This window comes from Salvelinus fontinalis, chromosome 23 (genome assembly GCF_029448725.1).
Source record: "Salvelinus fontinalis isolate EN_2023a chromosome 23, ASM2944872v1, whole genome shotgun sequence".
Classification (NCBI taxonomy): domain Eukaryota; kingdom Metazoa; phylum Chordata; class Actinopteri; order Salmoniformes; family Salmonidae; genus Salvelinus; species Salvelinus fontinalis.
Window position 1 is genome coordinate 40,396,932 of NC_074687.1, and position 25,084 is coordinate 40,422,015.

The 25,084-nt window shown below is 43.2% G+C and overlaps 3 protein-coding genes across 23 annotated transcripts in view; all 3 read right to left on the reverse strand.

Annotated features, from left to right (window-relative positions):
- The window catches only part of LOC129821321 (protein TANC1-like), a 289,442-nt gene extending 276,589 nt beyond the window's left edge, over positions 1 to 12,853 (reverse strand). For 10 of the 12 annotated variants that reach the window (XR_008754295.1, XM_055878874.1, XM_055878872.1 and 7 more), the window contains exon 1: positions 12,746 to 12,853. The gene's annotated coding sequence lies outside the window, so the exon portion shown is untranslated. Of the gene's footprint in view, positions 1 to 12,537; positions 12,706 to 12,745 lie in introns of those variants that run through there. The other 2 variants (XM_055878868.1, XM_055878869.1) reach the window with 2 other exon arrangements.
- Positions 12,854 to 15,082: 2,229 nt separating this feature from the next.
- LOC129821327 (death-associated protein-like 1-A) lies at positions 15,083 to 17,658 on the reverse strand. Its single transcript, XM_055878893.1, has 4 exons — positions 17,305 to 17,658; positions 16,100 to 16,199; positions 15,854 to 15,917; positions 15,083 to 15,637 (listed from the first exon to the last, which is right to left on the reverse strand). The coding sequence occupies exons 1-4, from the start codon at positions 17,369 to 17,371 to the stop codon at positions 15,512 to 15,514; spliced, it is 357 nt and encodes a 118-aa protein (XP_055734868.1). The 5' UTR covers positions 17,372 to 17,658; the 3' UTR covers positions 15,083 to 15,511.
- Positions 17,659 to 18,223: 565 nt separating this feature from the next.
- LOC129821325 (plakophilin-4-like) overlaps positions 18,224 to 25,084 on the reverse strand; it is a 129,492-nt gene continuing 122,631 nt past the window's right edge. For 8 of the 10 annotated variants that reach the window (XM_055878883.1, XM_055878887.1, XM_055878886.1 and 5 more), the window contains 4 exons: positions 21,076 to 21,193; positions 20,714 to 20,845; positions 19,870 to 19,943; positions 18,224 to 19,152 (listed from right to left, as the gene is read on the reverse strand). In XM_055878883.1, the coding sequence (XP_055734858.1) occupies positions 18,898 to 19,152; positions 19,870 to 19,943; positions 20,714 to 20,845; positions 21,076 to 21,193 (579 nt within the window). In that variant the 3' untranslated portion in view covers positions 18,224 to 18,897. The remainder of the gene's footprint in view (positions 19,153 to 19,869; positions 19,944 to 20,713; positions 20,846 to 21,075; positions 21,194 to 25,084) is intronic. The other 2 variants (XM_055878891.1, XM_055878892.1) reach the window with 1 other exon arrangement.

Sequence of the window (25,084 nt, forward strand, 5' to 3'; positions counted from 1 at the left end):
CTGTTCATAGAAGATCTCATTACAAAATCATTGGCCACTCTTCTGGGAAGGCTTTAAAAAAAAAATGATGTACCTTTATTTAACCAGGAAAAGCCCATTGACGCCCAGAGTCTATATTTCAAGGGAGTCCTGGGCAAGAAGGCAGCGACAATCAATAGATTACAGAATTAAATATACAACAATACAACAACATGATCCAGCCTAAAAAAAGCATTTACTCTCTGTAACAGAGTATCCCATCAATATTTTTAAATTAATTCAGTGGCACTAACATATCTAGATGAAGCATGGATTGTAGACTATTCCATGCCTCTGGTGCACAAGACGAGAAGGCAGCCTTGCCTAATACTGTAAATGTCCTGGGGACTTTAAGTAGCAACCACCTAACTGACCTGGTATGGTAACTGCTGGTGGTGAAGGAGACCAGATTACAGAGATAAAGAGGGGGGTTTCCCCAAAATGGCATTGTATTTGAACACATACAAATGTAGAATAAATCTGAATAAAACACAAGACCCCTTTTGCAAACAAAGGATGGGAGTATGTTCTGTTTGAAACCAACAGAAAACCCCATCCCACTCAACTTCAAGCCTATGGAGGGTGGACTGACAACCCTCTGCCACATTCATTATTGGTGTCAACTAGGGCTGGCACAATTACTGTATAACCCACGGTTATGGAGGAAGGCCGTCATGAAAATAAAAATAAACGTTTAAAACTAAAAATAATAATACTTATTTTATTTTTAAACAGTTGACTGAAGACGGGATTTGTGCGGACATGTATTATTTATTACATTGTTAGCCCAGAAAATCTTAAGAATTATTACATACAGCCGGGAAAAACTATGGGATATCAGAGCGGTCAACTTATCAGCACTACGACCAGGAATACGACTTTCCTGAAGCGGACCCTTTCTTCATACCAACCAGGTCATTTGAACTGATCCCAGAGGCCAACCCAAAACAACGCCGCCGGAGGAGAGGGAGTCAGAGAGGTCTTCTAGTCAGACTTAGGAGGCGCGCACACCCCCAACGCTTCCGAGTATATTACTCACTAATGTCCAATCCCTAGATAACAAAGTTGACAAAATCAGGGCAAGAATTGCTTTCCATAGAAACATTAGGGATTGTAACATTCTCTGTTTCATGGAAACAAGGCTCTGTCGGGATATGCTGTCGGAATCGGTACAGCCACCTGGATTCTCAGTGCATCGCGCCGGAAGGAATAAACATCTCTCTGAAAAGAAGAAGGGCGGGGGTGTATGTTCATAATTAACGACTTATGGTGTAATTGTAACAACATACAGGAACTCAAGTCCTTTTGTTCACCTGACCTAGAATTCCTCACAATCAAATGCTGAACGTATTATCTCCCAAGATAATTATCTTCGGTTATTGTCACAGCAGTGTATATCCCCCCTCAAGCCGATACCAACGACGGCCCTCAAGGAACTTCACTGGACTTTATGCAAACTGGAAACCATGAGGCTGCATTTATTGTAGCTGGGGATTTTAATAAAGTAAATTTGAGGAAAAGGTCACTGAAATTCTATGAACATTACATTTACATTACATTTAAGTCATTTAGCAGACGCTCTTATCCAGAGCGACTTACAAATTGGTGCATTCACCTTATGATATCCAGTGGAACAACCACTTTACAATAGTGCATATAAATCTTTTAAGGGGGGGGGGGTAGAAGGATTACTTTATCCTATCCTAGGTATTCCTTAAAGAGGTGGGGTTTCAGGTAAGGTGGTGATTGACTCCGCTGACCTGGCGTCGTGAGGGAGTTTGTTCCACCATTGGGGTGCCAGAGCATCGAACAGTTTTGACTGGGCTGAGCGGGAACTGTACTTCCTCAGAGGTAGGGAGGCGAGCAGGCCAGAGGTGGATGAACGCAGTGCCCTTGTTTGGGTGTAGGGCCTGATCAGAGCCTGAAGGTACGGAGGTGCCGTTCCCCTCACAGCTCCGTAGGCAAGCACCATGGTCTTGTAGCGGATGCGAGCTTCAACTGGAAGCCAGTGGAGAGAGCGGAGGAGCGGGGTGACGTGAGAGAACTTGGGAAGGTTGAACACCAGACGGGCTGCGGCGTTCTGGATGAGTTGTAGGGGTTTAATGGCACAGGCAGGGAGCCCAGCCAACAGCGAGTTGCAGTAATCCAGACGGGAGATGACAAGTGCCTGGATTAGGACCTGCGCCGCTTCCTGTGTGAGGCAGGGTCGTACTCTGCGAATGTTGTAGAGCATGAACCTACAGGAACGGGCCACCGCCTTGATGTTAGTTGAGAACGACAGGGTGTTGTCCAGGATCACGCCAAGGTTCTTAGCGCTCTGGGAGGAGGATACAATGGAGTTGTCAACCGTGATGGCGAGATCAACATATTGACTGTAGCACTCACACAGGAAAAACACTGGTCCATTGTTAGTCTAACTTCTGGGATGCATACAAGGGCCTCCCCCGCCCTCCTTTTGGCAAATCTGACTACGACTCCATTTTGCTCCTCCCATCCTATAGGCAGAAACTCAAACAGGAAGCACCCGTGCTAAAGACTATTCAACACTGGTCTGATCAATCGGAATCCACGCTTTAAGGTTGTTTTGATCACGCGGACTGGTATATGTTCCGGGTAGCCTCTGAGAATAAAATGTATAGTGTACAGCGAAATGGTCACTGAGTTTATCAAGAAGTGTATAGGAGATGTTGTACAAACTGTGACTATTAAAACGGTGGATAGACCTAACCATAAACTGTGGATAGATGGCAGCATTCGCGCAAAACTGAAAGCATGAACCACCGCATTTAAACATGGCAAGGTGAAGGGAATATGGCAGAATACAAACTGAGTAGTCGTTCCCTCTGCAAGAAAAGCAAACAGGCAAAACGTCAATATCGAGACAAAGTGGAGTCGCAATTCAACAGCTCAGACATGAGACGTATGTGGCAGGGTTTACAGACAATCAGGGACTACAAAAGGAAAACCAGCCACGTCGCGGACACCCACATCTTGCTGCCAGACAAGGTAAACACGTTCTTTGAAGATTCACTTCCTGTTGAATTTGCAGACGTGTCTGCTGTGCGTTTTGTTGCTGTGCATTTTGCTGCCAACTTTACTTTGCTAGCTGACAACCTTACGTTTTCTTTTTCTTTTTCTTTTTAATTACCGTTTATATTTTTACTTTTTCCATCGCAACTTTTTTTTCCCCTCATTCAACTTTTTCACTCCGGACGCTTTATCTGGACATGGTTCGTCAGCACCTTCAACAGCTGAAGCTAAGTAGTAACATTAACATGATGTCTTCTAATTGCAGTCGCTGTACTCATAATATACAGGAGAACGATCGCCTTACGGCGAGAATAGCTGTGCTGTAAGCCCAGCTTCAGACGCAATCGTTAGGCAAGGGTAATTTCAGTGTAGGAAAGGAAGAAACAGCGTCTGTGCCATCAGTAAGTACAGATAGTAACGTTAGTATAAACCCCCCCGCACAGTCCCCGCAGTCGGACAACTTTCTCATGGCTTCTGGAGGGAAATGCTGTAGGAATGCTCAACTGGTGTCGCTCATTCAGCCGACAGAAACTTTCAACCGGTTTTCCCCATTATGTAGCGAGTCGGAGTCTGAGGCTGAGTCTTCTCTTGTCTCTACTCCTCCCGCTACGGGGTCTGAGACGCTGAAGTCTCCAACCATTAGCTCTGACAAATTTAAAACCCTAGTCATTGGCGACTCCATTACCCGCAGTATTAGACTTAAAACGAATCACCCAGCGATCATACACTGTTTACCAGGGGGCAGGGCTACCGACGTTAAGGCTAATCTAAAGATGGTGCTGGCTAAAGCTAAAACTGGCGAGTGTAGAGAGTATAGAGATATTGTTATCCACGTCGGCACCAATGATGTTAGGATGAAACAATCAGAGGTCACCAAGCGCAACATAGCTTCAGCGTGTAAATCAGCTGAAAAGATGTGTTGGCATCGAGTAATTGTCTCTGGCCCCCTCCCAGTTAGGGGGAGTGATGAGCTCTACAGCAGAGTCTCAGCACTCAATCGCTGGTTGAAAACTGTTTTCTGCCCCTCCCAAAAGATAGAATTTGTAGATAATTGGCCCTCTTTCTGGGACTCACCCACAAACAGGACCAAGCCTGACCTGCTGAGGAGTGACGGACTCCAACCTAGCTGGAGGGGTGCTCTCATCTTATCTACTAACATAGATAGGGCTCTAACTCCTTTAGCCCCACAATGAAATAGGGTGCAGGCCAGGCAGCAGCCTGTTAGCCAACCTGCCAGCTTAGTGGAGTCTGCCAATAGCACAGTCAGTGTAGTCAGCTCAGCCATACCCATTGAGACTGTGTCTGTGCCTCGACCTAGGTTGGGCAAAACTAAACATGGCGGTGTTCGCCTTAGCAATCTTATTAGGATAAAGACCTCCTCCATTCCTGCCATTATTGAAAGAGATCATGATACCTCACATCTCAAAATAGGGTTACTTATCGTTAGATCCCTCACTTCAAAGGCAGTCATAGTCAATGAACTAATCACTGATCATAATCTTGATGTGATTGGCCTGACTGAAACATGGCTTAAGCCTGATGAATTTACTGTGTTAAATGAGGCCTCACCTCCTGGTTACACTAGTGACCATATCCCCCGTGCATCCCGCAAAGGCGGAGGTGTTGCTAACATTTATGATAGCAAATTTCAATTTACAAAAAAAAAAATGACGTTTTCGTCTTTTGAGCTTCTAGTCATGAAATCTATGCAGCCTACTCAATCACTTTTTATAGCTACTGTTTACAGGCCTCCTGGGCCATATACAGCGTTCCTCTCTGAGTTCCCTGAATTCCTATCAGACCTTGTAGTCATAGCAGATCATATTCTAATTTTTGGTGATTTTAATATTCATATGGAGAAGTCCACAGACCCACTCCAAAAGTATTTCGGAGCCATCATCGACTCAGTGGGTTTTGTCCAACATGTCTCTGGACCTACTCACTGCCACAGTCATACTCTGGACCTAGTTTAGTCCCATGGAATAAATGTTGTAGATCTTAATGTTTTCCCACATAATCCTGGACTATCGGACCACCATTTTATTACGTTTGCAATCGCAACAAATAATCTGCTCAGACCCCAACCAAGGAGCATCAAAAGTCGTGCTATAAATTCTCAGACAACACAAAAATTCCTTGATGCCCTTCCAGACTCCTTCTGCCTACCCAAGGACGTCGGAGGACAAAAATCAGTTAACCACTTAACTGAGAAACTCAATTTAACCTTGCGCAATACCCTAGATGCAGTTGCACCCCTAAAAACGAAAAACATTTGTCATAAGAAACTAGCTCCCTGGTATACAGAAAATACCCGAGCTTTGAAGCAAGCTTCCAGGAAATTGGAACGGAAATGGCGCCACACCAAACTGGAAGTCTTCCGACTAGCTTGGAAAGACAGTACCGTGCAGTACCGAAGAGCCCTCACTGCTGCTCGATCATCCTACTTTTCCAACTTAATCGAGGAAAATAAGAACAATCCAAAATGTATTTTTGATACTGTTGCAAAGCTAACTAAAAAGCAGCATTCCCCAAGAGAGGATGGCTTTCACTTCAGCAGTAATAAATTCATGAACTTCTTTGAGGAAAAGATCATGACCATTAGAAAGCAAATTACGGACTCCTCTTTGAATCTGCGTATTCCTCCAGGGCTTAGCTGTCCTGGATCTGCACAGCTCTGCCAGGGCCTGGGATCGGGAGAGACACTTAAGTGTTTTAGTACTATATCTCTTGACACAATGATGAAAATAATCATGGCCTCTAAACCTTCAAGCTGCAAACTGGATCCTATTCCTACTAAACTGCTGAAAGAGCTGCTTCCTGTGCTTGGCCCTCCTATGTTGAACATAATAAACAGCTCTCTATCCACCGGATGTGTACCAAGCTCACTAAAAGTGGCAGTGAAAAAGCCTCTCTTGAAAAAGCCAAACCTTGACCCGGAAAATATAAAAAACTATCGGCCTATATCGAATCTTCCATTCCTCTCAAAAAAAATTGAAAAAGCTGTTGCGCAGCAACTCACTGCCTTTCTGAAGACAAACAATGTATACGAAATGCTTCAGTCTGGTTTTAGACCCCATCATAGCACTGAGACTGCACTTGTGAAGGTGGTAAATGACCTTTTAATGGCGTCAGACCGAGGCTCTGCATCTGTCCTCGTGCTACTAGACCTTAGTGCTGCCTTTGACACCATCGATCACCACATTCTTTTGGAGAGACTGGAAACCCAAATTGGTCTACACGGACCAGTTCTGGCCTGGTTTGGATCTTACCTGTCGGAGAGATGTCAGTTTGTCTCTGTGAATGGTTTGTCCTCTGACAAATCGACTGTGCATTTTGGTGTTCCTCAAGGTTCCGTTTTAGGACCACTATTGTTTTCACTATATATTTTACCTCTTGGGGATGTTATTCGAAAACATAATGTTAACTTTCACTGCTATGCGGATGACACACAGCTGTACATTTCAATGAAACATGGTGAAGCCCCAAAATTGCCCTCGCTAGAAGCATGTGTTTCAGACATAAGGAAGTGGATGGCTGAAAACTTTCTACTTTTAAACTCGGACAAAACAGAGATGCTTGTTCTAGGTCCCAAGAAACAAAGAGATCTTCTGTTAAATCTGACAATTCATCTTGATGGTTGTAAAGTCGTCTCAAATAAAACTGTGAAGGACCTCGGCGTTACTATTGACCCTGATCTCTCTTTTGACGAACATATCAAGACTGTTTCAAGGACAGCTTTTTTCCATCTACGTAACATTGCAAAAATCAGAAATGTTCTGTCCAAAAATGATGCAGAAAAATTAATCCATGCATTTGTTACTTCTAGGTTAGACTACTGCAATCCTCTACTTTCCGGCTACCCGGATAAAGCACTAAATAAACTTCAGTTAGTGCTAAATACGGCTGCTAGAATCCTGACTAGAACCAAGAAATCATATTACTCCAGTGCTAGCTTCCCTACACTGGCTTCCTGTTAAGGCAAGGGCTGAATTCAAGGTTTTACTGTTAACCTATAAAGCGTTACATGGGCTTGCTCCTACCTATCTTTCCGAGTTGGTCCTGCCGTACATACCAATACGTACGCTACGGTCACAAGACGCAGGCCTCCTAATTGTCCCTAGAATTTCTAAGCAAACAGCGGGAGGCAGGGCTTTCTCCTATAGATCTCCATTTTTATGGAACAGTCTGCCTACCCATGTGAGAGACGCAGACTCGGTCTCAACCTTTAAGTCTTTACTGAAGACTTATCTCTTCAGTAGGTCATATGATTGAGTGTAGTCTGGCCCAGGAGTGTGAAGGTGAACGGAAAGGCTCTGGAGCAACGAACCGCCCTTGCTGTCTCTGCCTGGGCGGTTCCCCTCTCTCCACTGGGATTCTCTGCCTCTAACCCTATTACAGGGGCTGAGTCACTGGCTTACTGGTGCTCTTTCATGCCGTCCCTGGGAGGGGTGCGTCACTTGAGTGGGTTGAGTTACTGAAGTGATCTTCCTGTCTGGGTTGGCGCCCCCCCTTGGTTTGTGCTGTGGTGGAGATCTTTGTTGGCTATACTCGGCCTTGTCTCACGATTATAAGTTGGTGGTTGAAGATATCCCTCCAGTGGTGCGGGGGCTGTGCTTTGGCAAAGTGGGTGGGGTTATATCCTTCCTATTTGGCCCTATCCGGGGATATCTTCGGATGGGGCCACAGTGTCTCCTGACCGCGCCTGTCTCAGCCTCCAGTATTTATGCTGCAGTAGTTTGTGTCGGGGGGCTAGGGTCAGTTGGTTATACCTGGAGTACTTCTCCTGTCTTATCCAGTGTCCTGTGTGAATTTAAGTATGCTTTCTCTAATTCTCTCGTTCTCTCTTTCTTTCTCTCTCTCTGAGAACCTGAGCCCTAGGACCATACGTCAGGACTACCGGGCATGACGACTCCCTGCTGTCCCCAGTCCGCCTGGCCTTGCTGCTATTCCAGTTTCAACTGTTCTGCCTGCGGTTACAGAACCCCTACCTGTCCCAGACCTGCTATTTTCAACTCTTAATGATCGGCTATGAAAAGCCAACAGATTTATTCCTGATTATTATTTGACCATGCTTGTCATTTATGAACATTTTGAAAATCTTGGCTCTCTCTAATTTTCTCCTTCTCTCTTTCTTTCTCTCGGAGGACCTGAGCCCTGGGACCATACGTCGGGACTGCCGGGCGTGGTGGCTCCTTGCTGTCCCCAGTCCGCCTGGCCTTGCTGCTGTTCCGGTTTCAGCTGTTCTGCCTGCGGTTATGGAACCGCCACCTGTCCCAGACCTGTTGTTTTTCAACTCTTAATGATCGGCTATGAAAAGCCAACTGAAAATTATCCATGATTATTATTTGACCATGCTTGTCACTTATGAACATTTTTGAACATCTTGGCATATTTTGTTATAATCTCCACCCGGCACAGCCAGAAGAGGAATGGCCACACCTCATAGCCTGGTTCCTCTCTAGGTTTCTTCCTAGGTTTTGGCCTTTCTAGGGAGTTTTTCCTAGCCACCGTGCTTCTACACCTGCATTCTAGCTGTTTGGGGTTTTAGGCTGGGTCTCTGTACAGCACTTCGAGATATTAGCTGATGTACGAAGGGCTATATAAAATAAACTTGATTGATTGATTGATTGATTTGCCCGCTTTGAGGATAACAGTGCCACCGACGCGGCCAGCTACCAAGGACTGTGGGCTCTCCTTCTCCATGGCCGACGTGAATAAGACATTTAAACGTGTTAATCCTCGCAAGGCTGCCGGCCCAGTCGGCATCCCTAGCCGCGTCCTAAGAGCATGCGCAGACCAGCTGGCTGGTGTGTTTACGGACATATTCAATCTCTCCCTATCCCAGTCTGCTGTCCACACATGCTTCAAAATGGCCACCATTGTTTCTGTACCCAAGAACGCAAAGGTAACTGAACTAAATGACTATCACCCTGTAGCACTCACTTCTGTCATCATGAAGTGCTTTGAGAGACTAGTCAAGGATCATATCACCTCCACCTTGCCTGTCACCCTAGACCAACTTCAATTTGTTTACCGCCCCAATAGGTCCACAGATGATACAATCGCCATCACACTGCACACTGCCCTATCCCATCTGGACAAGAGGAATACCTATGTAAGAATGCTGTTCATTGACTACAGCTCAACATTCAACACCACAGTACCCTCCAAGCTCATCATTAAGCTTGAGGCCCTGGATCTCAACCCCGCCCTGTGCAATTGGGTCCTGAACTTCCTGACGGGCCGCCCCCAGGTGGTGAAGGTTGGAAACAACATCTCTACTTCGCTCATCATCAACACTGGGGCCCCACAAGGGTGCGTGCTCAGCCCCCTCCTGTACTCCCTGTTCATCCATGACTGCGTGGCAATGCACGCCTCCAATTCAATCATTAAGTTTGCAGACGACACAACAGTATTAGTGTGTATTACCAACAACGACGAGACAGCCTACAGGGAGGAGGTGAAGACTCTCAGAATGTGGTGTCAGGAAAATAACCTCTCACTCAACGTCAACAAAACAAAGGGGATGATCGTAGACTTCAGGAAACAGCCGAAGGAGCACCTCCCTATCCACAATGACGGGAGAGTAGTGGAGAAGGTGAAAAGTTGTAAGTTCCTCGGGGGTACACATCACTGACAAACTGAAATGGTCCAGCCACACAGACAGTGCCTCTTCAACCTCAGGCTTGTCACCTAAAACCCTGACAAACTTTTACAATTGAGAGAATCCTGTCGGGCTGCATCACCGCCTGGTACGGCAACTGCACCACCCACAACCACAGGGCTCTCCAGAGGTGTTGTAGTCTGCACAACGCATCATCTGGGGAAAACTACCTGCCCTCCAGGACACCTACAGCACCCGATGTCACCGGAAGGCCAAAAAGATCATCAAGGACAACAACCACCTGAGCCACTGCCTGTTCACCCCGCTATCATCCAGATGGCGAGGTCAGTACAGGTGCATCAAAGCTGGGACCAAGAGACTGAAAAACAGCTTCTATCTCAAGGCCATCAGACTGTTAAACAGCCATCACCAGCACAGAAAGGCTGCTGCCTATATACAGACTTAAAATCATTGGCCACTTTAATAAATAATACTAGTCACTTTAATAATGCCACTTTAACAATGTTTACAAATCTTGCATTACTCATCTCATATGTACAGTGTATACTGTATTCTATACTATCTATTGCATCTTAGCCTATGCCTCTCTGACATTGCTCATCCATATATTTATACATTCAAATAAATATATAGGCTCAAGCATTTCACTACACTCACAATAACATCTGCTAACCATGTGTATGTGACCAATAAAATTTGAAACAAGCTAGGTGTTGTAGCAAACGATTCTTTGGTTGCCTAGGCAACACCCCCCACAATGCAGCAGCAGCACACACAGAAATAGAATGAATAGAACTGGCTTGGAACCTGCAACCCTGGTAATTTAACTGGTAAACTCATGGGTACACTCGCAGTGAGAGGAGAAAATGTGCTATTCTAACAGTTATTATGGAGACTGCGGACCATCACAGCCCTAGTGTCAACCCATATCTTTACACCAGCATTAGCGCACAACTAGATTCACGGAGAATCCTTCCAATAACATTTCATTTTATAAAACCAACTCACACGGAGAGCTCTGAAAACAAACAGCACACACTTTCCCTGTTTTTACCACACAAAACAATTCTGGTGAACAATTTTCTGGTAATGAGGGTCCATAAAAACCCAATTAAACTCTTCATGTCAGTAGACATTCAATATTGCTCCTTATTACTGGAATAATGTGCCACATTATGTGGTAGAATAATTTGATACATAATGTGGACAGTGTTTGGACATCCTGGCCTGAACACTGTCAGGTCAGTGGCTCCATTGACTGTCTCCTCACCCCCAAATTGTCTCCTTGGTTCCAGCACCTGTTACTGGGCAACTGGCTATGAACCATGGGAACCAGGTTCTCTACTGTGACTACAGACCTCCTCGGCACTTTAAAGGCTACATACAGTAACTTTGCAAATGACTTACAACATTTGTTTTCTTCAGATAAACTATTATGACAGTGCACACTTCAGTCCAGTCATCACAAGCAAGCACCTGTCAGCTGCAGTCAGTCAGTCACCTGTTGTGGAGCTGGAAATATTTTTAAGCTTAGATGTCATGATTGTGAAATGGATAATAGGCTAACTCTGAAGGTTATGGATATGGAAATGTTTAATAGAGAAGAGACAAGCTTTTATCTTATCATATGTAAGGTCAACTGAACTGTAGTGACTATGTAGGACACAAAAACAAAATGGTTTGAATTCATCTGAACTTTGTGTCAGACTCAAAGCACTTTCCAGGTAGCCTACCATCACAAAGTTCAGCGAGGACATGCTATGTTCATTCAATTAATCTGCCCCTTTTCATCAAAATGGAAACGGACCTTTCAGCATGAAGAACTTTTCAGAAAGAACTACAGTAACTTTTTAAAGCATCTGAGGTTTACATGAGTCCTAAAAAGCAAGGAAGTGTCTTATGTAAACACAGAACAAAACTTACTTCAACATGACTCAAACCAAGGGTGAGCAAGTATACTGCATATGGATTGGGTCTTGAATTCAAAACCACCACATCATATACATTTCAAGCATCAAACAAGACCACTATGTAATAAACTATTTCTGATCCATTAAAAACCGGATATCATTTCAGCACTTAACATTACAGAATATAATAAAGTGCAATAGCATTGTTAATGGTATGGTAACTAGTTAGTTTTTCACAATAAACATGGGAATACACCACATCAACCTACTTGGTTTTATTATAGAGGGGTAACAACACAAGAACAATATAGTAAAATGGAAGGGTTTGCGGAAAGGGTTAAAAAGGGGTGGGATACCTGTTATTCTAGTTACTATGGCACACAGTGTGTGGTGTTTTACCTGAAAAAAATATCATTAGCCTATACTGTACTTAAATTAATTGGTATCTGGCCAAATAATATTTACGTTGTGTGTAACTATACAATTACCATGTTATTCATAGTAGAGGCAAAGCCAACAGCTGTTATTTTTTGTTGTCTCTTGTAGGAATGCATTGCAGACAGTTTACACATTTCCCAAGCACGCCAAAATGAGCGGCAGTTCCGCGTGAGATTATAAAATCAAATAAGGCCAACAGGATTTAGTTCAGCGAGGTTCTGAGTGGCCTGATAACAGCGACAAAACCTGACAAGTTGCACAGCTAAAGTTTTTGAACATAAGTTTAAGTTATGGTTGGACTCAATAGAAATGTCTAAAGATTTTAGTTAAGATTTGACAGCTTGACTTAAAGCTCGAGCTGTCAATGAGCGCACTTTCACAAGAACCCTCTACTTTGCTCAACAAATAACTGATTTTAAAGTGAGGTCCTATCGCTCACTATTAAACACACTTCCCGTATAATAGCAATAGACATGTTTATTTAACGTTCTGTTTCTCTCTCCAATGTGAACTCACAGCGCTTCCAGTCATTCACGTTCCAACGTATTCATCCTCCTTGCTAGCTCTTCCTCCACTAGACAGCCTGAGAAAAGCCGAAACTAAACTCTCCAAATAGCTAGCTAAGTTAGGCTACTTTCTCTCCTCAAACCTAACTAAACACAGTCCAAGCTGTACTTGATAGTTCTCTAAAGACGAACACACTGAACTTAAGTCAAATATTTACCTGGTAAATGTCATGGATATCTCAGTAGGAAAAGTTTTCCAACAGCTTATCTCCACATGAATCCTTTGATGGACCAAAGGTACTGCGCGAGCTCCTCCCTCTCTCCATGAGGTCATTTATAACAAGTATCGTGCGCGCAACTGCGCATCAACTGCAGTGCACGGTACTGGTAACCATGCAGACCAACATGCGTAGTGCATGCCTAATGTGCATAATCTTATTTAATCAAAGTACAGTAGTGATGCGCATTAATTATGTGGGCAAAACTACAAAGCCCTTTGTTGTTGTTTTGTTGTTACGTTTATGCCATGTAGGCCGATATTACATTTGCGAAACGTATTTGATGTGGTGTAAAATTACTTGCTGAACGAAGATTACTGGATTAGTGTTTCATTGAGTGATATTTAATGTGAAGTAAAGTACAAGTGCCTTAGGCTTGCTCTTTATACCATTATAGTCAGGTGTATGGCGACACCGTGAGGCACAAACTGCTATCTCAATCAAATGTCTTTTCAAGTACTTTCAATTTTCGGGATGGAAGTGACCGGTCTGAAATAAAAAATGTGCAACTTTTAAAACATTTTTATGTGGAAGCTCCCGAGTGGCACATTAGTCTAAGGCACCGCATCTCATTGCTAGAGGCGTCACTACAGACACCCTGGTTCGAATCCAGGCTGCATCACATCCGGCTGTGATTGGGAGTCCCATAGGGCGGCGCACAATTGGCCCAGCTGCGTCATTGTAAATAATAATTTGTTCTTAACTGACTTGCCTTGTTAAATAAAGGTTAAATACAACAACAAAATGTATTCCCACTTCCTTGTCCCACCCATACACGTGGCCCTCCTGGTGTAAAAACTTAAGTAAAATATACAAGGACTAACAACCACAGAAGTAGCCTGTACACCACAATGGATACTACAACTTATATTAGGCATTGGTTTTCATATTTATAACAACGTCGTTCCTATAATTATTTTCTTGAGCAGAAATGTTTTAAAATATAACAGAATATGATTAAGAAACAGCACATATTTTGGTTACCTCTCTCCTCAACTCCTCCTCCCCTGCGTGAGGCAGGGTTATTGTTGGACTCGTGTTTTCTCAGCAGTACAGCAGATGTCATAGAAGCAATCAACCCTGTCAGATGGCTGGGAAGTCATTGGCAGGGAAATGCACCGTCTGTCTGCAGCTCAGCAGACCACCAACCACTCCATCCCTCAGCTAGAGACTGAGGCCTCAGAATTACATACACAGATGGTACCAAAGGCTTGAGTGAACATTGAGCACCACAGAGCTTTAGGTGTGCATGGTATCTCAATGTTATAAATATGATATCTATCCTCCAGTCTCCTTGTTATGAATGCACAGGTAACTAGCCCGAATCCCAACGATTCAAAAAGCCTCATAGGTTGAAGGAGAGAACCAAGCGAGTGCCTTCTCATATTCTGTCCAACCTCACCAGCTGCTGGAATAGAATCCAGCTAAGACTGATGTAAAATTGATGTAAAAACATTTGTTTCCTGCGTTATGCTACTACCATCTTGCAAAATGACAGGTTAGTATGGCCTAGTATTTCCCAGTGTGCCATAAAAGGCTTTTACTGGCACTGACTTCTTTGCCACAAAGACAGGCAACAAAAGATGAAATAAGCTAGGAGCCTGAAAAGTGAACCCCAAATGAACATTTGTTATGAGTGGGGCACTACTCAGGTTTGTCAGACAAAGTGTCCCCAGATACTGTTGGCCCTGGCAGAAGTACACTCAATTCAGTGCTTGGCTGGGTTCATCCTCACAACAGGGGATCTTTTGTGAGGGCTCTATAAGAGTGGTGGGGGGGGGGGGGGGGATGTAGGTCTACACATGCAAAAAACTTCCCCCCCCAAAGAGGCAGAGTTCAAAGACACTCTGCTGTGGGTTAGTTTCTGTGGAAACACCAGGACACTGGCTTACTGCTGGCAGAGTGTCACCGAGACATACCACGCTGCGTTTCACTCTTGGGAAATACTGCATAGTACTATAATTATGAAATGGTGTAGTGATGTAAAATATGGATGTGGAAGAGCAGTTCCCATCAATATAATAGACAAGCAAGCAAGAAAATACCTCATGACAGGGGAAAGGACTCAGACCCTGGTTTTCCTAGGTGTAAACATCCATGGTAAAGCTTAAAAAAAGCAACGAAAAATGCCATCTCCAAGCTAACAGGAGTTAGTTGTCGCCACCCTCTGGTCAATACAAAATTTGCAGTATGAAAAAGCAACACTTTCAACTGAACAACTCATTACTTGTATTTTATTTAATCTAGAAGTAACCATAAAAAACAAAGGACAAAATGTTTAATGCCATGCAGTTTTTTTTTATTCAAGCTTTTCACTATGAAAACATTCAATGACAAAAGTCAGTCATCCAGCTTATACCCACTTATGCAACATACCATTTCAAAAATGCCCACCATGTGTGCCTTTAGTTCACTTAGGGTTACAGGATGTCTCATTCGTAAAAATAAAAAAATGTAAAGGCACAGTAAGTGCTGGTTTGGAGTAAGCTGAAAACCCACCATAACCCTGCAAAGCTCCACTTTCTCACCTAAAAGTAGCAAAGTTACAAATTGCAACTAATTAACAGCCGAATTGATTCTACATTAAATCAAGAAAGTTAAACATTAAAGTATTTTCTGATGTCTCATGTCAGTCCCCTCATGCATATAACTAACACATCCTGTTGGTCTTTCACATTTCCCCTCAGGCAACTTCAACACGTTGCTTCAGAACTTTTTCGGTTGCTGGATGCAGAAGCTGGACTTGAAAGCTGGCGAGTGTGCCTTCTCCATAGCAGGTCTGAGTCTGCTGTGTTTCACACTTACTGGGGTCTCTGGGAAGTCATGTCCCAACTGAAACAATGAGGACATTTTATAAAATCATGGCTTAACAAGCAATCTGGAGGAAACCATTTCACTATGCCAATCTGAAGAAGCTAGGGTACGAGTAAAGTGTTGAGACTTGCATTAAAATTACGAATGAAGACACTTCCCCCACATCTAAACCTGCTTTTTGGCCAACCCTTGTGGGACTGATGCAGCCATCATTTTTAAGTCAGATATCCTTACCTTGTCAAGTGTTCCTGACATCAAGACACTGATTTGCTGCATTCTGCTGGAGGTGGCTGCCGATCTAGAACAGTATTACATGTTTAACGACAAACATTGCAGTTAAGTGTTTTCCTGACACATTCTCAATGTAAAAAAAAAACATTTGTAAATGACGAGACCCTGTATTTGGGAGTATTGGGTCCTTGTCATTTGGCACCAAATAGAATAAAATACTTAAACAGAGATGGGCTACCTGAACTGTACCTGGGTTTGGGAATTTTGTGTTCCCTCTCTGGGTTCACATGGTGGGTGGCATGACTCTCCTCACAGCTTTTCTTGACCACTCGTTTCCCCCCAGCCTTCACTGTGGTGCCAGAGCAGAACCGTTTCAAATAGGGGAAAATAAATTAATTACATACTCATTCTTTGCAAATCCAGAATTTAATGCCATTTGGAAAGTTATACAACTTCCTGCACTTGGTCATGAAGGAGTTAAAACTATTCAGAGTTACTGTAAGACAAAACCAAACAACTTCAGGTTATAATGTCTTGGAATTTTGCCATTATACAATGAGACTTTGGGAGTGTCCGTGTTGGGAGAAGAAAGTTGGCAGTGAGAATAGAGATCAGCCTTGTTTCTTTTCCATAGACTTGCTGTAGGCAGGTTTAATCAAAATAGTCTACTTTACCCACATCCTGTCAAAACAAAAAGTGCTTTGATGTTCTAGAATACCACCAAACAACGTGTAGCTCAGAAATAATTACATTTGTACTGTGCAAAGAATCTCTTTCAGGGGCCGGTATCAAGCGGGGCAGAACTGATCCAATTTTTTTTTAAATCACTCCTACGGCCCCATAATTTATTTTCTGCGACATCTGCATGTCACACCAGAACAGTATGCAATAGGCATATCGTAGGCCAGGTCCAAAACCAAAGATTTGTGGAAATGCAAACATCCCGTCAATTAGCATTTTAATAATAGTTTGAGTGGAACTATTTGTACTCAAAATCCCCATACATAAGCAAAAATCTGCAGAGGACATTCACTTAACTATATGAACAGTGTTGGCCTGTCCCTTGAGTGCAGCTTAGAGCACAGAATGTACCATGTTTGCACAATAAGCTATGCACCGATTCAATTTTCTTCACGCATCGTAACGAAAAAAATACCATAGTAGCAGTAATGGGGGCATTTAGAACTACTTTAGTTTTAACTCGTTTACCACCTACGCACTTGAGATTTGAGCGTGCGTTCCAACATTGTCGTCTACCAATGTGTTTACAAGATTGTAACAATGTTTGCATGCGACAACAAGATCAGGCCTATATTGTAAATGCACTGAATGTAAACCACACTTACCGCCTCGAAAAAGCAAACAAGACATTACATCGAGCACATTTTTGGACAAAGAAAATATGCACAACTTGATGCAAATGACGAATTAATTTGAATAAATCACCACCATACCTGCTGGAGGATGGCCAGCCTTCAATTCAGGACTCTCTCTCACTCCAGATTTAGATAGTTGCACCATTCTCGACTTCTGAACAACAATAACAGGACACAAAGTACCACAACGCCCACTTTATACTGCTGAAAGGAAAATGACTTAGTTTACGCAGGAAGCGAGCATCAGCAGCATGTGGCTGCAGCAGACTCATTTATTCCACGAGTGAACCAGAAATATGGAGTGAACAGTTTCAACAACTTGCATGTTCTATCCATTCAGTGTATAGATCGGCGCATGTGTGCATGGTGCTCATTGAGGATGTTCATAATCTAATCCTACTTATCTACCAATTCTGTCATTTATTCAACACCATTGCCTGGTTCAAAAACAACCTCCAGCCACGCCCCTTTTGTTTTCAGATCTGAATATAAACGGACTAGATGTAAGCAATATGGTGATGGTAGTGTGAATTTACACATCACTATCTGACTTTTTAAAGATCTGTACATTATGAAAGACCAAGAGTACAGGGAGGGGCTAGAGATATTTTCATAAACTCATCTCTCATTTATCTTAGTGATAAATGCGTGATATTTATGTAATAAATTGTTTAAAACATTTTGAAAATAAAACTTGATGTCCTGAAGAAAAAAAACAATGCCTCCACTATCGGTCTTTTTGTCACTTCTAACAACTTTCAAAGTGTATCTGGAAAGGTCTTTAGTCTGTTTATGAAATAGGAGGAGGAAAATTGTCTGGTCATTCTATCATGTTGGTGTGTATCCCAAATGACACCATATTCTTTATATAGTGCACTACTTTTGACAAAGGCCCATAGTGCACTACATTTGACTAGAGACCTATGTAAAGAATAGGGTGCCATTTTATAATATTAATATCTTTCAGTCACAAAAATGTCTGCAATTACACAACTAATTTAAAAAACAAAAGTGAACTTTTATTATCGTTGCATGTTTGTGTTATGATGCCATCTTTCCCCCCTCCCTTTATTTCTTCATATATTTATAGATCTATAATATAGATTTGACATGGCACACCTCTTTACCAGTGCTGATGAACGTAAACCAGGTGGCATTTTTTCTGTATTTACAATAAAATGAAGGAAATGTACAAGACTCCATGGCATACACAATCTCAACATTAAGAACAAATACAATTTGATCCCTCTGTACAAACTAACATCTTGGTTACTATATTTTTTTTTACAGATATGAGTTCATGATCCATTTTTGCCTACGAACATTCACATTCCCCCTTCTGACTCTTTACCGCAAACCTTTCGTCACATAACCCACACCTTCACCATGCTACCACAGCTACAGGTTTCCAAAAGAAAAACTAACATCTAGACAGAGCAGGACAACACTCACGATAATGTCCAGTGCCGCCCGCCCCGAACACACCCACTGCTCTTCTTTAAAAATAAAAAATAAACACATTCCTTGGTTTCCTTCTTTCTTTGGTTAACATTCCATTTCTCCATCTGCCATCGCATCGATCTCCACATTCAGATCCACATTTTCAAATACAAACATACAAGTAAAAGTTTATGGAAGAGTTAATCTGTCAGGGTTTCCAAGATGGAGTCCCTATACCCAGGAATCTGGCGAACCTGGGTACTGATCCGCCCTGTAGGAAGGCCTCCGGGTGGTGGAGTAAAAGTCCACGTAGTTCGTGGTGGATTTGAGTCCGTGACCGTGCGACTTTGAGCTGTAGTCTGCCGTGGGGGGAAAGCTGACCACTTCCTCCACGTAGGGGTCATCGTAGCCGTGTGGAGACTGCAGGTACATTCTGTAGGTGTCGTAGTTCCGCCTGCTCGGCTCCTCGGTGTAGTACATCTGCTGCTGTGGAGACAAGAGAAGCAACACAATCAGATCGGTCTATGTCAAATACAGGAAAATATCTACTTTCAACTGTCTGATGGGAGAAAAGGATGAGAAATAGTTTGTTGATTCAAACGTATTACAACTTTGTGTATCAAAATTCACGCTGTATGGCTGAACCAAGTTGGTTGTAATGAGTGGTGGCTCTTTAAAATCGGAGGAAGTGCTCCAAGTAATGGCTGGAAAAGAATGAATATTATCAAACATCAAAGAAATGGCTTCCGTGCGTTTGAAACCATTCCATTAACGCCATCACAGCCATTATTATGAGACGTCCTTCCTTCACTAGCCACCTTTGGGTGTAATATCCTGACTGTCTATTTCCTGTCTAGTCAGAGACGGGTAGAGGGAGGAAAGGACTGCACAAAGCTCCCTTCTCTTGGGTGTTATCCGAGTAGGCACACAGGGACGTGTCCACACTGTGACAGGTGCCTGAGACGCACCCACTGCCGCCCAGCCCATTCCTATTACAGCAGTCACATTCACTCTCGCTCACACAATGACTGATGTGTTGGATGTCTCCCAACTCCCTCATTCACCCACACTGTAATACGTGTCAGTCTCCTTCCATTAGTGTAGCGGAGCGAACCAGCCGCCTGCACGGCCAAGTTGATAGCGCAGGGAAAGATGGAGATGTTCGACCAAAAGGGATTGATTTAGAGTCTGTAGTGAATTTACCTGTGCTCTTCTGGGGTCCTCTCTTGTCGGCGAGGAGTAGGACCCGATATAATATGGTGACGGCTTTCCAGACCCTGGAAGAGAAATTATCAAGATAACGGTATAACTTAAAATTGCCATGAACATAAATGTTGTTACCGTACAATATTACTCCAGGGAGTGTTGCTGGGTAGCCAGGCAGAAGGTTAGGCAGGGAGGCTGCAGCTTCCCTAGCTCTGTTTACTCTGCCGTCTCAGCACCCCATTGAGGGCTCTCCATCTGGCAGCGGCCATTGTTAGTTGCCCTGAGGAAGAGTAGGGCACTTCCCAAATGGCACCCTTTTCCATATATAGTGCACTACTTTAGACCAGGGCTCTGGTCAAAAGTAGTGCACTATATAGGGAATAGGGTGCCATTTGGGAAGTATCCCAACTCTTCCTCAGGGCAACTAACAATGACCGCTTTTGTAGTGGCTGCTGAGCCGAGTTGCTCACAATGCGGGCGGACCAACCCCTATATTGCTCAGCAGACCCACTTAAACGCAACAAAGAGGCTCAAGTGCTCTTTTGAACTACCGACCATCTAAGAGCCTCCAGCTCCCAATAAGGATGATAAGAAACAGGGAGGTAGGGGATAGCTAGCGGAGAGCTAGGGGAAATCTAGGGGAGAGGGGGCATGGAATGCGATTCCTGGGAGTGGTGAGATGGATTACGCCCTACATAGAGGCAGAAAGGCCCTAGGGGATACTTTGATCACGGTCTGGTGCACATGGCTGATATGTTTTCAATCAAATTCCAACGTCTCAACCGATACACTGTTTTTATGGGCGATTTTTGTGTGATAATTCTCTATGCTCATTGTTTACCTGTATATTGGTATTTATGTACTTTGTTGTCCCCTTGGTTTTTATAAAATTGCATAGTTGACTGTGCCCTGTGATAATCAGAACGGTGTTCTTTGATTCCCAGCATTGCAGGAGAGGAGGTTGCACTGCCAGCTGTGGAGAACACAACATGGAGGTCAAAACAACGAAACGTTGAATTGAAACGCATTCGTGTCCTTATCTAGGGCTACGTCCCCAACGGCTCCTCATTTCCTATCTAGTGCATTACTTTTGAAAAGAGCCCTGTTGGCCCTGGTCAAAAGTAGTGCACTAGGCCCCCTAGGGAATAGATTGCCATTTGGGACGTAGCCTAGGTGAATGATTGTCTACATAGCTAGGCTGACCTGACTGGTTGACCGGTGACATCTGTATGGTGCTGGTAGGGAGGGTGGGCTGAGACTTGAATCTGTCGCGCTCTAGAGTAGACACGGGCGTGATGAAGTGGTGTTGGTTCCATCCGTCCTGAAGACCAGCAGAGAAAGGAAACGATGTTAGTATGAGCCACAGAGACCTGGGGTGCGTCACAATCATATTTCCTTTCTCCTGAAGTGTATACTCCTTCACTACATCCCACAAACCTAAAAGCATTGGGCTAATGGAAGTTTCCATCATATTTCTTACAGTAATTTCCTTTAAATGAAGGGAAGTGAACAAATCGAATAGAAATGTAATGGTTGCATACACATATTTAGCAGACGTTATTGTGGGTGTAGTGAAATGCTTGTGTTCCTAGGTCCAACAGTGCAATAATATCTAACAATTCACAACAATATATACACATCTAAAAGTAAAAGAATGGAATCAAGAAATACAGAAATATTAAGACGAGCAATGTCAGAGTTCGGATAATTTATATATATATATATATATATATATATATATATATATATATATATATATATATATATATAAAAACACACACAGTGCATTCGGAAAGTATTCAGACTTATTCCAGATTTTGTTACATTACAGCAGGGGTGTCAAACTCATTCCACGGAGGGCCTAGTGTCTGCAGGTTTTTGGTTTTTCCTTTCAATAAAGCCCTAGACAACCAGGTGTGGGGAGTTCCTAACTAATTAGTGATGTTAATTCATCAATCAAGTACAAGGGAGGAGCGAAAACCCGCAGACACTCGGCCCTCCGTGGAATGAGTTTGACACCTGTGCATTACAGCCTTATTCTAAAATTGATTAAATTATATTTTTCCCCGCGATGTACACACAATACCCCATAATGACAAATCAAAAACAAGTTCAGAAATTTGGGCAAATTCTTCTTTTTTTCTAAGAAACAGAAATACCTTATTTAGATAAGTATTCAGACCCTTTGCTATGAGACTTGAAATTAAGCTCAAGTGCATCCTGTTTCCATTGATCATCCTTGAGATGTTTCTACAATGTGATTGGAGTCCACCTGTGGAACATTCAATTGATTGGACATGATTTGGAAAGGCACACACCTGTCTATATAAGGTCCCACAGTTGACAGTGCATGTCAGAGCAAAAACCAAGCTGTGAGGTCGAAGGAATTGTCCGTAGAGCTCCGAGACAGGATTATGACGAGGCACAGATCTGGGGAAGGGTACCAAAAAATGTCTGCAGCATTGTAGGTGCCCAAGAACACAGTGGCCTCCAACATTGTTAAATGGAAGAAGTTTGGAACCACCACGACTCTTCCGAGAGCTGGCCGCTCAGCCAAACTTAGCTATCGGGGTAGAAAGGCCTTGGTCAGGGAGGTGACCAAAAACCCGATGGTCACTGACAGTGCTCCAGAGTTCCTCTGTGGAGATGGGAGAACCTCCCAGAAGGACAAACATCTCTGCAGCACTCCACCAATCAGGCCTATATGGTAGACGAAAGCCACTTCTCAGTAAAAGGCACCTGACAGCCCGCTTGGAGTTTGCCAAAAGGCACCTAAATGACTCTCAGACCATGATAAACAAGATTCTCTGGTCTGATGAAACCAAGATTGAACTCTTTGGCCTGAATGCCAACTGGAGGAAACCTGGCACCATCCCTACGGTGAAGCATGGTGGTGGCAGCATCATGCTGTTAGGATGTTTTCCAGCGGCAGGGACTGGGAGACTAGTCAGGATCGAGGGAAATATGAACAGAGCAAAGTACAGAGAGATCCTTGATGAAAACCTGCTCCATAGCGCTCCGGACCTCAGACTGTGGTGAAGGTTCACCTTCCAACAGGACAATGACTCTAAGCACACAGCCAAGACAACGCAGGAGTGGCTTCAGGACAAGCCTCAATGTCCTTAAGTGGCCCAGCCAGAGCCCTCACTTTAACCCAATCGAACATCTCTGGAAAGACCTGAAAATAGCTGTGCAGCGACACTCCCCATCCAACCTAACAGAGCTTGAGAGGATCTGCAGAGAAGAATGGGAGAAACTCTCCAAATACAGGTGTGCCAAGCTTGTAGCGTTATACCCAAGAAGACGAGGCTGTAATCGCTGCCAAAGGTGCTTCAACAAAGTACTGAGTACATTACATAAAAATAAAAAATAAATTAAACATGGGCTATTGTGCATAGATTAATGAGGTAAAATGTGAATGTAATCAATTTTAGAATAAGGCGGTAACGTTAGAAACAGTGGAAAAAGTGTAGGGGTCTGAAAACTTTCCGAATGCACTGTATACTGTACAGTATGTGATTGGACGTATAGACATTATGGACAGTATGTGAATAGAATATGTAGTATTTCTGTAGAATACGTAGGATAGAATAGTATATGCACAGCAATAGTTGAATAGGATGGCATTGACTAGAATACAGTATTATACATGTGAAATGTAATGTAGACATTATTAAAGTGACCAGTGTTCCATGTCTATGTACAGTTGAAGTCGGAAGTTTACATACACTTAGGTTGGAGTCCTTAAAACTCGTTTTTCAATCACTCCACACATTCCTTGATAACAGACTATAGTTTTGGCAAGTCAGTTAGGACATCTACTTTGTGCATGACAAGTAAATTGTTCCAACAATTGTTTACAAACAAATAATTTAACTTATAACTCACTGTTTTACATTTCCAGTGGGTCAGAAGTTTACATACACTTAGTTGACTGTGCCTTTGAACAGCTTGGAAAATTCCAGAAAAATTACATCATGGCTTTAGAAGCTTCTGATACACTAATTGACATAAATTGAGTCAATTGGAGATGTACCTGTGGATGTATTTCAAGGGCTACTTTCAAACTCAGTGCCTTTGCTTGACATCATGGGAAAATCAAAAGAAATAGCCAAGACCTCAGAAATTGCAGACCCCCACAAGTCTGGTTCATCCTTGGGAGAAATTTCCAAATGCGTGAAGGTACCACGTTCATCTGTACAAACAATAGTACGCAAGAATAAACACCATGGGACCAAGCAGCTGTCATACCGCTCAGGAAGGAGACGCGTTCTGTCTCCTAGAGATGAACATGCTTTGGTGCGAAAAGTGCAAATCAATCCCAGAACAACAGCAAAGGACCTTGTGAAGATGCTGGAGGATACAGGTACAAAAGTATCTATATCCACAGTAAAACAAGTCCTATATCGACATAACCTGAAAGGCCACTCAGCAAGGAAGAAGCCACTGCTCCAAAACCGCCATAAAAAAGACAGACTACGGTTTGCAACTGCACATGGGGACAAAGATCGTAATTTTTGGAGAAATGTCCTCTGGTCTGATGAAACAAAACTAAAACTGTTAAGCCATAATGACCATCGTTATGTTTGGAGGAAAAGGGGGAGGCTTGCAAGTCGAAGAACACCATCCCAACCATTTAGCACGGGGATGGCAGCATCATGTTGTGGGGGTGCTTTGCTGCAGGAGGGACTGGTGCACTTCACAAAAAAATTGCTTCATGAGGCAGGAAAATTATGTAGATATGTTGAAGCAACATCTCAAGACATCAGTCAGGAAGTTAAAGCTTAGTTGCAAATGGGTCTTCCAAATGGACAATGACCCCAAGCACACTTCCAAAGTTGTGGCAAAATGGCTTAAGGACAACAAAGTCAAGGTAATGGAGTAGCCATCACAAAGCCCTGACCTCAATCCTATAGAAAATGTGTGGGCAGAACTGAAAAAGCGTGTGTGTGCAAGGAGGCCTACAAACGTGACTCAGTTACACCAGCTCTGTCACGAGGAATGGGCCAAAATTCACCCAACTTATTGTGGGAAGCTTGTGGAAGGCTACCCAACATGTTTGACCCAAGTTAAACAATTTAAAGGCAATGCTACCAAATACTAATTGAGTGTATGTAAACGTCTTACCCATTGGGAATGTGATGAAAGAAATAAAAGCTTAAAGAAATAATTCTCTCTTATTCTGACATTTCACATTCTTAAAATAAAGTGG